Below are 12090 nucleotides of genomic sequence, written 5' to 3'. Positions count from 1 at the left end.
TACTCTAGTCTGTTGGTTGTGACAATGCCAGGGCTTTGCATTGTTCTAAGCACTATTAATAGCAGTAGCAACCACAGAGGTTGGAACTTTCACAGAGAGCTCAGTTGGCCCTCACTTGCTGTGGCCCAGAGCTTACCTCACTGCCATTGGATGGTCCTTAGCCACATTTGACAGGGACACAAGGCCTCGCCTAGTCCCTACTTGAGGTCAAGGATCCAGATACATGATAAATTCACAACGCCCTTTGTGTCTGCTATTTCCACATTCAAAAAAGACAAGAGAGGAGACTAAAGACCAAGGAAAGCCTAAAAACCGGAGTTCAATCCCCAGAACCCACATTCAAGTGAAAGGAGAGAACCAATACCACAAAGTTGTCCTCTGGCCTCCACATAAGATCCATGGCATGCGCATACCCACCCCCATACACACACAATGATAATAACTGATTAAATCAGCAAATATACAAGACATGACATGATTTCAAATGCCGAAGGCCCTGGAAAGGTGTCTAAAGGGTAAGCCCACAGACAAGCCTCAAGGTCCCCCCACAGTGCCAGAGGGTCTCAAAGGCCGGTGGTGGGCACTTTCAGATGCACAGGGGAAGCTTTACCTGTGTGAAGTCAGCTCTGGGATCACGGGTGAGGGGATGTCTGTAGCTCTAAGCTATGGAAAGTATATGAACCTAAATGTCATGGGTTCATTTCAACCTAGCCTGGCTGTGGTTCTTAAGAGCCAGCGAATGGCCTGGCCTGGCCCTGCCCCACCCCCCTTACAGGCAGCCGGAAGACGGCTGTGTTTATGAACAGCTCAGAACTTTTGCTCCCAGGGTTTGGTGGGGTTTTGTTTTTTGATTTTCATTTTATTTGACTTGGTTTGTTTCTTTGTTTGTTTTCCACTTTCTTTTGTTTATTCCAAGGTCTAAATGACTAGAAATGTCTCAGAGCTACCTTCCTGTCAGGTAGAGCTATTGCCATCTACTCAACTTCCCCTTAAACGATCCACACTGAGAAAGTAACCAGCAGCCTAGAAGGAAGTCCCCATAGTACTCTTCAAAATGCCTTTCTTCATGATTTCGCCATCCCATGTATCCCCCCTAAAAAGGAAATCACAGCGGACTCTATTCACGGACCATCCAGTTGGCGTTTTGAGCATTACCTTCTGCTTTTCCCACGGAAGGCTGATCGATCAATAAGGCCCAGTTATCACTGAAAAGACAGGCAAGGAAATGCATCAGGCTCTAGCGAAACCAGTCTGGGCTGGCACAGACCCAGAAAAGAAAACAGAACCAAGAAGAGCAAGACAAGCAACCAAGCCGAGCACGGGGACTCACATGGGCGATTCCAGCACTTGTGCAGCTGAGGCAGCTACAGAGTGAGAGACCCTGTCACAAACCAAACTCAAACAAAACCACAGATGCAGATGAGGAAGACTACCCCGGAAAACTAAGTAGGAAGAAGAACCGAGGCTGAGGAGATGACCCAGTGGGTAAGACAACTTGTTGAAACCCAAGAGCCTGAGTTCAAACCCCACCACCCACATAAACAGTCAGGTATGGCCACGTGCTCCTATAACCCCAGTGCTGGTGGGGCAAAGACAGGACTGTTAGAGCTAACTGGCCATGAGGCTAACTCCAGGTTCAGTGAGAGATTGTCTCAAAGAGACGGTCACTTGACAGCCTCCTCTGGCTTCTGCACACACACACACACACACACACACACACACACACACACACACACTAGGCACATACTTCTGCATATACATGTAGGCACACATCACACTCACATATAGGCACACACATGCATACACACTGACATACAGACCCACAAGAAAATTTAGCGGAGGGAAGGAATGAGGGAGGGAGGGAGGGAGGGAGGGAGGGAGGGAGGGAACAAACCAGAAGAGGAACCAGAAAGATCCAGCTGCTCCCTCTATTCGAAGCTCCCAGGTCAGAAAGGAAGGAACGTGCCTTCAGACCTGGCATTGCCAGGTTCAGGAGATTCCTTTCCACCTGTCACTGTCTCCAAGAGCTGTCACATTACGTGATTGAGTTCTTGTCCCCCTTCCCTCCTTTCGTCTGTCCTGTGTAGCTTCCTGGCTCGTTCCATTGGCAGAACAAGCCTAAAAGATACATCAACTAAACTAAAATGAAAATGTGAGAGGAAGCCATGACTTATGGCAGGAAACCTGTTGCTGTATGTTAGGGCAGATGTGTTAGTCGCTGCTCTATTGCTGTGAAGAGACACCATGACCAAGGCAACTTTTATAAAAGAAAACATTCAACTGGGGGTTTGCGTACAGTTTCAGAGCTTTAGTCCATTATCAGTATGGCAGAGACCGTGACAACAGGCAAGCATGGCTAAGAGCTGCATCCTGATCCATAGGCAACACTGGTTTTGGCATGGGACTTTGAAACCTCAAAGCCCAGCCCCAGGGACACACTTCCTCCAATAAGGCCACACCTCCTAATCCTTCTAATCTTTTCAAATATGCCACTTGTTGGTGACTAAGCCTATGGGGGCCATTCTTATTCAAACCACCACAGTGGGGATATTCATAAGACTGTTGACTGGGCAGCCATCTTAAGAGAAAGGGACTCTGGGATTTCCCAGTGAGCAGAGACATGTCCACAGTGGCTTCTGGAACAATCAGTCCATCCTATAAGCAATGCACATGGTTATGTTACCTGGACCTAGATAACTGGGGGCAGCCTTTAGCCATCATTGAAATGCACCCTGCCTCTGAGGGTTCTCTGGGGTGGCCCTTCTTCTCCTGCTATTGAATCTCCCACTTCTTTTCTTACTTAGTGCCGATAGCATCACCCAACAGTTCTGGGGAACAGGCAGGAAGTGTTACCCAGTGGTCAATGAACGGAAAGGGGAAGCTCGACTCTGGAGGCTTGCAGCCTGCTGCTCTAAGGTCTGGGTTTTTACTAGGCTTGCATTCTGACAGTGAAGTATTCACGCTGTCTTCAGAGAAGGGAGGAGACTTCCAGGAATCAGGGTGCTGCCTCTTTTCTCCCCTGACTTGGTTACATTCGGATCTGTGACAGCAGGGTGGGTGTATCTGTATCATTATAATGAGATTCTAATGAGCTCGGCATCCTCTGGAGTGTCAACATGACCTCCACACCAGACCTCATTGATGTGGAGTTCTTGTGGAATGAGAGGGGAAACTGGGTAGCCGGCAGCCAGGAGCATGTGGATATCAGCATGCTAGCTGTTGTTTGCTGGAGCGAGAGACACAGCTGGACAACAGGCTTTGGTCATTTGAGAGCTCTTATGTGGTGACCTGGGAGCCAGGCTCTGCTCACCATCACTGCTCCAAAGAATGTTCTGGCTCCACAGCTGCAGAGGGACTCTTTGTCCTCAAGCCAGGCAGCTCCTGCCTGACCCCATGTCAGATCACTGGAATCTTGCCCAAGGAACATTTGCACAGTAGACTCCTTGAGAGGAACTTGCCCATGTGTGAACTTTAAAATATGAAATGCATCTCCATTTTGCATTGCCTACTTTGAATTTTAAATGTCACCTCTAAAAATGCAGAAAGGCACTGCTGATCGTTCTGATACAAACAAGCAGGAAGCCAAGTCAAGTCTCACTTCTTACCAAGCCCATTGGTCATCCCCTGGCTCATCCTGTCCCTAGTCTCTGAAGTCTGTCTTCACATAGGTGACTCCACCCCTTCAGGCCTAGTCTCCCAAGCTTACAGAGCCACTAAAGGGTTAAAGGCCACCCCTGGGAATATACAGCTGAGACTGAGCCCCTCAGCCCAAAGTTCTGTGACCCTTGTCTCGACGGCATCCTTCAAAAAACATCAGTGCGCAGCAAGCTGGCTCTCTGAGCATTCTGTCTGCTACGTGGAGACAGTCCTGCTTTTTTATTTGGCCGCCCATGAGGCTTTATTATGTGAATTCAAGCCATGGATAGGAGTATCCAAATGCAGGTGTTCCTGTAGGGCCTGGGGATGAGAATGTGGGACACTGCTCCTGACTCAGAATACCAGGGATGCTGCAAACACTGCTTCGGTTAGAACTGAGCCCTCTGCCCTCCATGGCTGTCCCCAGATCCTTCCCATCACAAGAGTCTGATACTGTCAGGAAGGCACCCTGTGACATCCCCACACCCCAGATGCACAGTGACAATGACCCTGAGGAGGGCCATGGAAGACTCGTAAGCCACAGGCCTTCAGGATCATTGTAGAGTTTTAGTTCCAGGGAAGAGACCTAGATGCAAGGAAAGAACTGTGCTGGAAAGCTCACTTGCTCTCTCCCTCTCGTGCGCTCTCTCTTTCTTGCTCTCTCTCTCTCTCTCTCTCTCTCTCTCTCTCTCTCTCTCTCTATCTATCTATCTATCTATCGCTATCTATCTATCTATCTATCTATCTATCTATCTATCTATCTATCTATCTATCTCTATCTCTATCTCCCCTCACTCACTCACTAGTAACAATGTCCAAAATGGATCCAAATTCTAAGACACCCCCCCCATGAAAAGACCCGTGTGCACAAGAACCTGGAGATGTCAGCTGAACCCATTTGAACCCAGAGCTCTTAGAGCCCCACGAGGCACCCCACCTTCTAGTAGCACAAGCTCATCAGGTGTGTGGGTATCCTGATCTCACCAGCAAGCGTGCTTTCCATGACTCAAGAGCTGACTCCTGTCTGACAGGAAGCAGCTGAGCCTAGACAAACAGAATAATGGCCTTGGTGCTCACAGGGGCTGCAGAATGTCCTCTCTCAGTCCATAGCAAACACAAATACCCTGCGGACAGACCACCAAGGAAGGACATGTGAGCTCCCTAAGAGAGCAAGTGTCCTGGGGGAGGAGGCTCTACACTGAGTCTGGGACCCTCTGCTCAACACACTATAGGAAGCAGCTAGCCTTTGAAGTCAGGGGCACTCAGGCAATCTTAATGAAGGCTCTTGTTTCTTAGAGAATGAAGTAGACTCTAGCCATGTTCCTAAAAATACCCATGGGCAAATGTCCTAAGTATGCCATGTAACTGAGCTGAACCACCAGACTAGATGTTGGCTGTCCAGGAAGAAGGGGCCAGTTGAAGACACACTCGTTGGGGAAACAGTACTCACCCTCTTCAGAAACTCCCATCCCGTGACAGGCGCCTTATCCTCACTCAGGCATGGCTCCTCCTGCAGTTGATGCCGGCTAGCATTTCTAAGGCTTCCTGGGGCACAGATGTATGGTCCTATGGGGCATCCTTCCTTAGCTGGATCATCCTGTAGATATCTTGACTGTCGAGTTCCCTTCCTTGGGCCCTGTGTGGGAAGTTTCCTAGTCAGGAGGGTAGGATATGATGGTGCCCAGTGGAGAGCACTACAGTGTGCCTGTACTAAGGATAGCTTTCCAATGTGTTGTTTTACCTCATTACAGCAGCTGCGATTTAAACTACTAGCGGCTGGCTGTTAAGGCCGTAGCCTGGGGGGGGGACTTCTGTAGCCCCAAACAATGGTGATTCAAAGGCTAGGGTGAAAACTCATGAGCTCAGAGATTTAGAATAGCAACTGACTAACTCTTCGCTGGCATCCCAGAAGCTACCCACTTCCACACTGCCCCAGCTAAAACAACACCCACATTAAGCTCCTCCCTGCTACTTCCGGTCAACCAGTTGCTGACCCCACATCTCTGGGCCCACGTTAGTTTTATTCTATTAATGCAAATGCAACACGTCTTTACATAGCGTGAACAAATGTGAGACATCTTTGCCTGGTTTAAACAAATATTCCACAACACTAATGTCTCATTAGGAAATCATTATCTGAGAGGGACACATGGCATCCCACCCATTAAACCCCATGTCTTCTAGAGAGTTGTTCATGTGTTACCCATGTCCACACCCGCCTCTCAGTCTTCTGCCCTGCACTAGCTATGACCCAGAAATGTGAGACATATGAGGACACTGTGGACACTAGCCCTGGCTGCCCACTGACCAGGTGTCTCTTCAAGGTCAAGCAAAGACTTGACCCTCTTGCCCTAAACATAGGAGCAAGGACACCTACCCCCAGGGCCCCAAGGATTTCTAAGTGTTCCCATTCCAGACATCCATTCCTCTGTGTTTCTCTACCACAGGAAAGCCATGCTTTCATTTGAATTGTGACCTTTAACCTGTTACTACAGTTCTGATACACAGTAAAGTGGGTAAAGGTGGAAAAGGTCCTGAGGCCATACCTACTGTTCATAACAACTTCTCTCTCTCCATCTGCTCAGGTCAATGCCACTGTCTTAGTGCTGCTGAAACATGGTGCAGAATTCCCCAGGGAGCCATTTAAAAGCATAATGTCAATGAATGTGGGGTGCAGAAGTGGGCTGGGGAGGCTGAGTGTTCTATAGCTTCTCTGAAGGCAGCAGACATGCATGCATTTGAAGCTGGTGACATGGATAGAAAGACGGCTAGAGGCAGGTGTGGGCACTGTAGAAGTGGTACCTCTAGGAGCTGCTCTCAGAGTCATGGGAAGATGCTCTCAGCTGAGCAGCCCTGGGAAGACACCAATCCCAGGTGAGCTCCTGGGATACTATGCCCTACACCCTGCACAAGTTAGCCACTGAGCAGAGTGTCTGTCAGCTACCAGCCTGACCCCTCCTGAGATACCTGACAAATCACATAAAGAATCCTGGCCATATCAGTCACTCAAGTCTCGGCTTCCTTTCCAGGATTTGAAGACTGTTCTCTCCCTGCCCCAGTACCCAGGGGAGTTCCTGCACCCCGTGGTGTATGCCTGCACTGCGGTCATGCTCCTGTGCCTCCTTGCCTCCGTCATCACCTACATCCTGCACCAGAGGTAAGGGAGCCTACCTCACCCTACCTGGAACAGTGGCCACTAGGGCATAGTACTGGAGAAAACCCAATCCTTCCCTCCTGGGTCTCTGGCCTTCTTTTTTCGTTGTTAATTTATTTTTATTTTATGTGTGTGAATGTTTTGCCTACATGTATGTATGTGTTCTTTATGTGTGCTTGGTACCCAAGGAGGCCAGTAGAGGGTGAAAGATCCCCCTAGAACTGGAGTTAAGAATGGTTATAAGCTACTATACAGGTGCTGACAACCGAACCTGAGTTCTCTGAAAATCAGCAAGTGCTCTTAACTGCTGAGCCATCTCTTTAGCCCCCTCTGGACCTTCTTTTACACCTTTTTTTTTTTTTTTTTTTTTTTTTTTTTAGTTTCTCAAGACAGGGTTTCTCTGTGTAACAGTCCTGGCTGTCCTGGATCTTGTTCTGTAGCCCAGGCTGGCCTCGAACTCATGCAGATCCTCCTGCCTCTGCCTCCTGAGAGCTGGGATTATAGGTGTGTGCCACCACTGCCTGGCTCACTGGACCTTCTTAATAGCAGCCTCTGTGTTCTTGTAAAACTGTGAAGTAAGTCCATCCTGAAATGGAAGCATGCTGGCTCCAGCATCCTAAGAGGCATGGTCAGGCTTGCAGAACCTTGAAGTCTTTTTATTTAGTGAGAGCCTTCTAGACAGAGGTCTACTTCTGAGTTCATTTCTGGCTGCCTATGTCTGGGAATGGGGATGTGTGTGACTGCTGTGTGTCTGAATTTCTAGAAGATGCACTAGGACATAAAAGGAGGGGATCCCAGCCATAGCCACAGCCAAACCCATAACCAACAGTATGAGTAATGCCTAGGCCTGGTTCACAGCCAGTCACAAGTGGAGGCTTGGTAGGACAAGGTCCCTGTTGTGGGAGAGGTTTGAATAGGTTCAAAACTGTTCTTAGTCTATTCTGGCAGCTCTAACAAGTTACCACCCAGTGACTGGTTGATAATAATGGATAAAGTAGAAATTGTTTTTTCATGGTTCTAAAAATTAGAAGTCAAGAGTGAGGGAACAGAGCAGGTTTGGTGTCTGATGAGAACCCATGTCTTGGTTCATGAATAGCGCTCTCTCTCTCTCTCTCTCTCTCTCTCTCTCTCTCTCTCTCTGTGTGTGTGTGTGTGTGTGTGTGTGTGTGTGTGTGTGTGTGTGTGTGTCCTCCAGTGGTATAAAGAGAAAGGCAGCCCCTAGGGGTCTCTTTTATAAGGCTCTACATCTGTTGGTGAGAGCTCTTCTCCAACAACCATCCTCTAATGCCACCACGCTGGCGGTTAGGTTTCTACAGGGATTTTGAGAAGCACGCTCAGACCACAGGAGCTGTAGGAGGAGACTTAGACATGTCCACAGCCATGATGGAGTCAGAGCTATAAGCTGAGCAAGGCTGGCCCTGCCCCAGCTGGCTAGGTAGAGCTTTAGACACGCTGGTGACTATGGACATTATCATAACCAAAGGCAATCATACTCTTAGTCACTTAACCCGGTCCTCTCTGTGCATCAGACATCTTCTCAGAGATAAAGCTGACGTGGGAATCAGGAGCATGACTTCCCCCTCTGAGTCCCTAGACAAGTCAGTCTCTGTCAAATGGGCAGAGGGGTAGAAACTCTACAGAAGCCTTTCCAAGCATTGTACAAGTGAGAACCTGCTGAGGTTCTCAGCTGAGGACAAGGCCTAGTTGTCTATCTTTCCCGTGGTCTGGTCCTTTGGATGGGTTGCCCCCAGTCCGACTGAGGGATTACTGTTCCCACTGTGGACAAGGTGTGGTATTTCCAAGCTCTTCTCTGGACCAGTAGTTTTTAATGTGAAACCTCTGTCTCCCACAGTGCCATCCGGATCAGCCGGAAAGGCCGGCACGCGCTCCTCAACTTCTGCTTCCACGCAGCTCTGACCTTCACAGTGTTTGCCGGCGGCATCAATCGGACCAAGCACCCCATCCTATGCCAAGCGGTGAGTGCTGCCTTCCCTATGCTGAAAAGCAAAAGTGTGCATGCCAGCTTTCTTACCGAAGTGGAAACGAATGTTAATTTGCTTATAAAATAATATCTTAGTGTGTGTTCAGCTGTTGCTCCTGGAGAGAATATTGAAGCTTCTATAGTGGGTTCGTATTATAATCCCACTTCATCTGAAAGCAGGTTGTTTTGCTCAACATTTGGCCATATGAAACAATTTTGTTTTTTACTACAGCAACTTGTCTAAGGACTAGTGAGCCATATACCTAGACATACACTGTCCAGAAAATGGTGATCTTCACAAGAATGGGGACATGATGCCTTTCCTGAAGACCAATAAGGCAGGACCCAGGGGTGGGCTGAGTGAGACCTTCCAGGTGCTAACCTCACATTGCAAAGTAGATCTGCCAGCTATAGGTACCAGTGGCAGCAGAGGCTCTCTCCTCACATGAATCAGGCAGAGCATCCCTCTTTCTTAGGGAGGAGGGAGCTTTGAAACACCAAGCATGGAAAAGAATAGCTCAAATCACAAGGCACATCATCTTCACACATGTGGCCTGGTTTGACTTGCTTAAACGGGAAATAGAAATAACCTGTGGTCCTCAGCTAAAGTGATGCTAGAGAGCCTCCTTTCAAAGTCAAGCCCAGGACTGCCCTGTCGGGTTGTGGCTCTGGGCCAAGGAAGAGAGCCATCTGCACCCCCAGTAAGGAGTCTGTGTTTGTCCTGCCCCCAGACCTGCTCCACACTTAGGCTCCATGAGTGAGGCCAGGCAGGAACCCAAGGACCCAAAGCAACTTACCAAAGACCTTGGTGGTTTCTGTCATTTCATGGCCAACAACTTCCCTGCACCATGGGTTCTCAGGTATCCCTAACTGTTGCAAATTCAGCAAATAGCTATTGGCTGCTGCAGAAATGACCCCCAACCAATACCTGAAGACCACAGGACCCACATTAATGACAATAGCCACACTAACTGGCTCCTCTGTAATCCCGCATGGGTAGCTAGCTGAAGGTGAGGCTTATCCTGTGGATCAGCGGGTTAAAGGCTGTCCCCAGAACAGCCTGGCTAAGAGAACACACCCTCCTACCTACCTGATTCCCACCCAGACCCACCTAGCTCAGGGAAGCTTCAACCAACTCAATCACTGCTACTTTGTTTCCCTACACTGATACCATTTGAGGCTCGGAGTGTTCTGTGAGCATGACACCCACACCTGAAAGACACAACCCGTGCTCTGGTCCTCTGGGCACCAAATGTGTGACTATGTGACACATCCAACCCCAGCAAGCCAGGCCACTACCCAGGCCTGGGCCAGACAAGCAGAAGAGACAGTACCACATGCCTGAATGGAAGGGAGAGAAGACAGCTTCCTCCATTGCTGCCTCTGTTGAGCTGGAAACAGCCACAGTGAGGGCTAGGAAATCCCACTCACTCCTGTTATAAAAGCCTGTCCAGAAGCCATCCAAAAGGCAGTTGAGTGGGTCATTATCTTTATGTCTTTACTCTGATACCAAGTGCTGCACAGCTGGGGCCTGCTGGCCACACAGTCCATTGCAATCATCTTAGTGCCTCCATGAAGTCTGGCACTGGCCCGAGGCTCAGGCCAGCCCCATGAAGCCCCAGGAGGCAGGCGTCGTCCATGGCATTCCAAAATTCTACAGGTGCAGGACCTGGAAGAGAGGTTTGGTAGGTGGGGACAAATGGGCCTGGAAATATCATCCTCCAAGCTAAGATCTGTAAGGGTCATGCTCAAGTGAGAAATCCTTAGTAACAAACACTGGGACTCCAGATGATGGACAGGTCCCTGTGTGCTAGAGTAGGATGGACTGCAGAAAGCTGACACCGTCTGGTCTCCTGTGGCTTTTCCTGGAGTGGCCAGCCTCTATCCATCCCTCACTTGGCAGCATACCATCCAGGCCCAGGCAGTGTTAGGGATGTGGGACCAGTGGAAACATATCTGCCAGGCTATGTTGGGAGAAGTTACGGACAGCAGACTAAGGAGAGAAAAAAAAAGCCACAGGCAGATGAGCTTTTGGAGACACAGAACCACTTCAAGGGCAGTGGGGAAGAGGGAAGAACTCAGGTAAATAAGAGCTAAAGGGTGGGGACCTCAGTTCCCACAAGGCACTCCAGGTGACAATCTCCACCACACCAGGACATTTAATTCCCCATGCCTATAAGCAGAGGGGAGGTTGTCTATTGCTTCTGAGGCCCCCCTGAGCTGGAAGCCAGGCTGGTTTTAATCAGCAGCCTGGTAGGTCAGGAGCTGGCCCAGCTCACCCAGCACGATTGCTCCCTCACCTGCTAAGAGGGAGACACCTGAGAGGAGCAAGCTAAAAGCTAGATCACTGAAAGCTAGATGTGTCCCCACATTGACTAGCAACCAACCAGGTGACTGAGTAGAGGAGTCCCAGCCCCTCCCCATCCAAGCTCAGCATCACCATAGAACAACCAGGAGAAGTGGTCCAGAGCTCTGGATGGCTGGCAAGAACAGACAGTTGTCATGGCAACAGAAAGATGACCGTGCGTCTCATTAAAGTACTAAGTGACATCATAAACAAAGCAGACGGCTGCTGTTAGTCCCACATAATGAATGTGCGTCAGTGCTGGCCCTGGGTCCGGAAGCAAGGGAGGGTGTCAGCCTGCTTCTCCCTTTCAATAGCACATGCTGTCTGGAAGCCAGGCGGCATCTCCCTTGACCTCCCTGTGTGTTCTGCCTCAAGTTGGTGTTTAAGAGACAGAGCCTCCCTTTGTACACCTTCTCCTGCTCCCTGATCATACAGCCTGGATGAGACACAGCTTAAGGAAGGAAGCAGCCAGGCCTCCTCTCTCTCTCCTCCTAGCCGGGCTCCCTCCTACCTCAAGGCCCCGGGCCAATGCTTCAAGGCCAAAAGCAGGAGCCCTTCTGAGAATGAGTCTGACATTTCTGTTTACATATGACAATGACAGCCACACTCCAGACCTTCCTTCAAACCATGACTGCCCTCCCCTTTTCTGGTTGCCCTTGCCCTGAACTCTTAGATGGCAGATAGCTCTTGCCACCCAGGTCCAGGACCTCCTACTCTCATCCAGGAGGGGTGAGCCCAGTGTGCTTAGGATGTTCATATGGCCCATCTCACCTGAGCAGCAGCGAGACCAAAGGGAAGGCTGAACTCACAGAACATGCTGCACTGTACCTACGAAGCCATCTGAAACCATAAACAGTTCTTCGATCTTCCTACCCCCCACCCCGCCCCAAATCCTCATCAATTATTACAGCATTTGCTCATAAGTAAAAATTGAACTCTGGATTTGATAAATCATTATAATGGTGCAATGTT

The 12090-nt window shown here is 49.4% G+C and overlaps 1 protein-coding gene and 1 long non-coding RNA gene across 3 annotated transcripts in view; one reads left to right on the top strand and one right to left on the bottom strand.

Moving 5' to 3' along the window:
* The window catches only part of LOC128095614 (uncharacterized), a 39412-nt gene extending 32770 nt beyond the window's left edge, over nt 1-6642 (bottom strand). The window contains exon 1 of the long non-coding RNA XR_008213278.1: nt 5087-6642. This is a non-coding gene — a long non-coding RNA (uncharacterized LOC128095614). The remainder of the gene's footprint in view (nt 1-5086) is intronic.
* Nucleotides 1-12090, top strand: part of Adgra1 (adhesion G protein-coupled receptor A1) — a 43534-nt gene that overhangs the window by 5577 nt on the left and 25867 nt on the right. Inside the window, exons 3-5 of one of the 2 annotated variants that reach the window (XM_052714747.1) lie at nt 917-1485; nt 6666-6793; nt 8643-8766. In XM_052714747.1, the coding sequence (XP_052570707.1) occupies nt 1474-1485; nt 6666-6793; nt 8643-8766 (264 nt within the window). In that variant the 5' untranslated portion in view covers nt 917-1473. The remainder of the gene's footprint in view (nt 1-916; nt 1486-6665; nt 6794-8642; nt 8767-12090) is intronic. The other variant, XM_052714748.1, reaches the window with a different exon arrangement.

Source organism: Peromyscus californicus, unplaced genomic scaffold, assembly GCF_007827085.1.
Source record: "Peromyscus californicus insignis strain IS unplaced genomic scaffold, ASM782708v3 Scaffold_4__1_contigs__length_199733344, whole genome shotgun sequence".
Classification (NCBI taxonomy): domain Eukaryota; kingdom Metazoa; phylum Chordata; class Mammalia; order Rodentia; family Cricetidae; genus Peromyscus; species Peromyscus californicus.
This window is presented reverse-complemented; position numbering and strand designations above follow the sequence as displayed.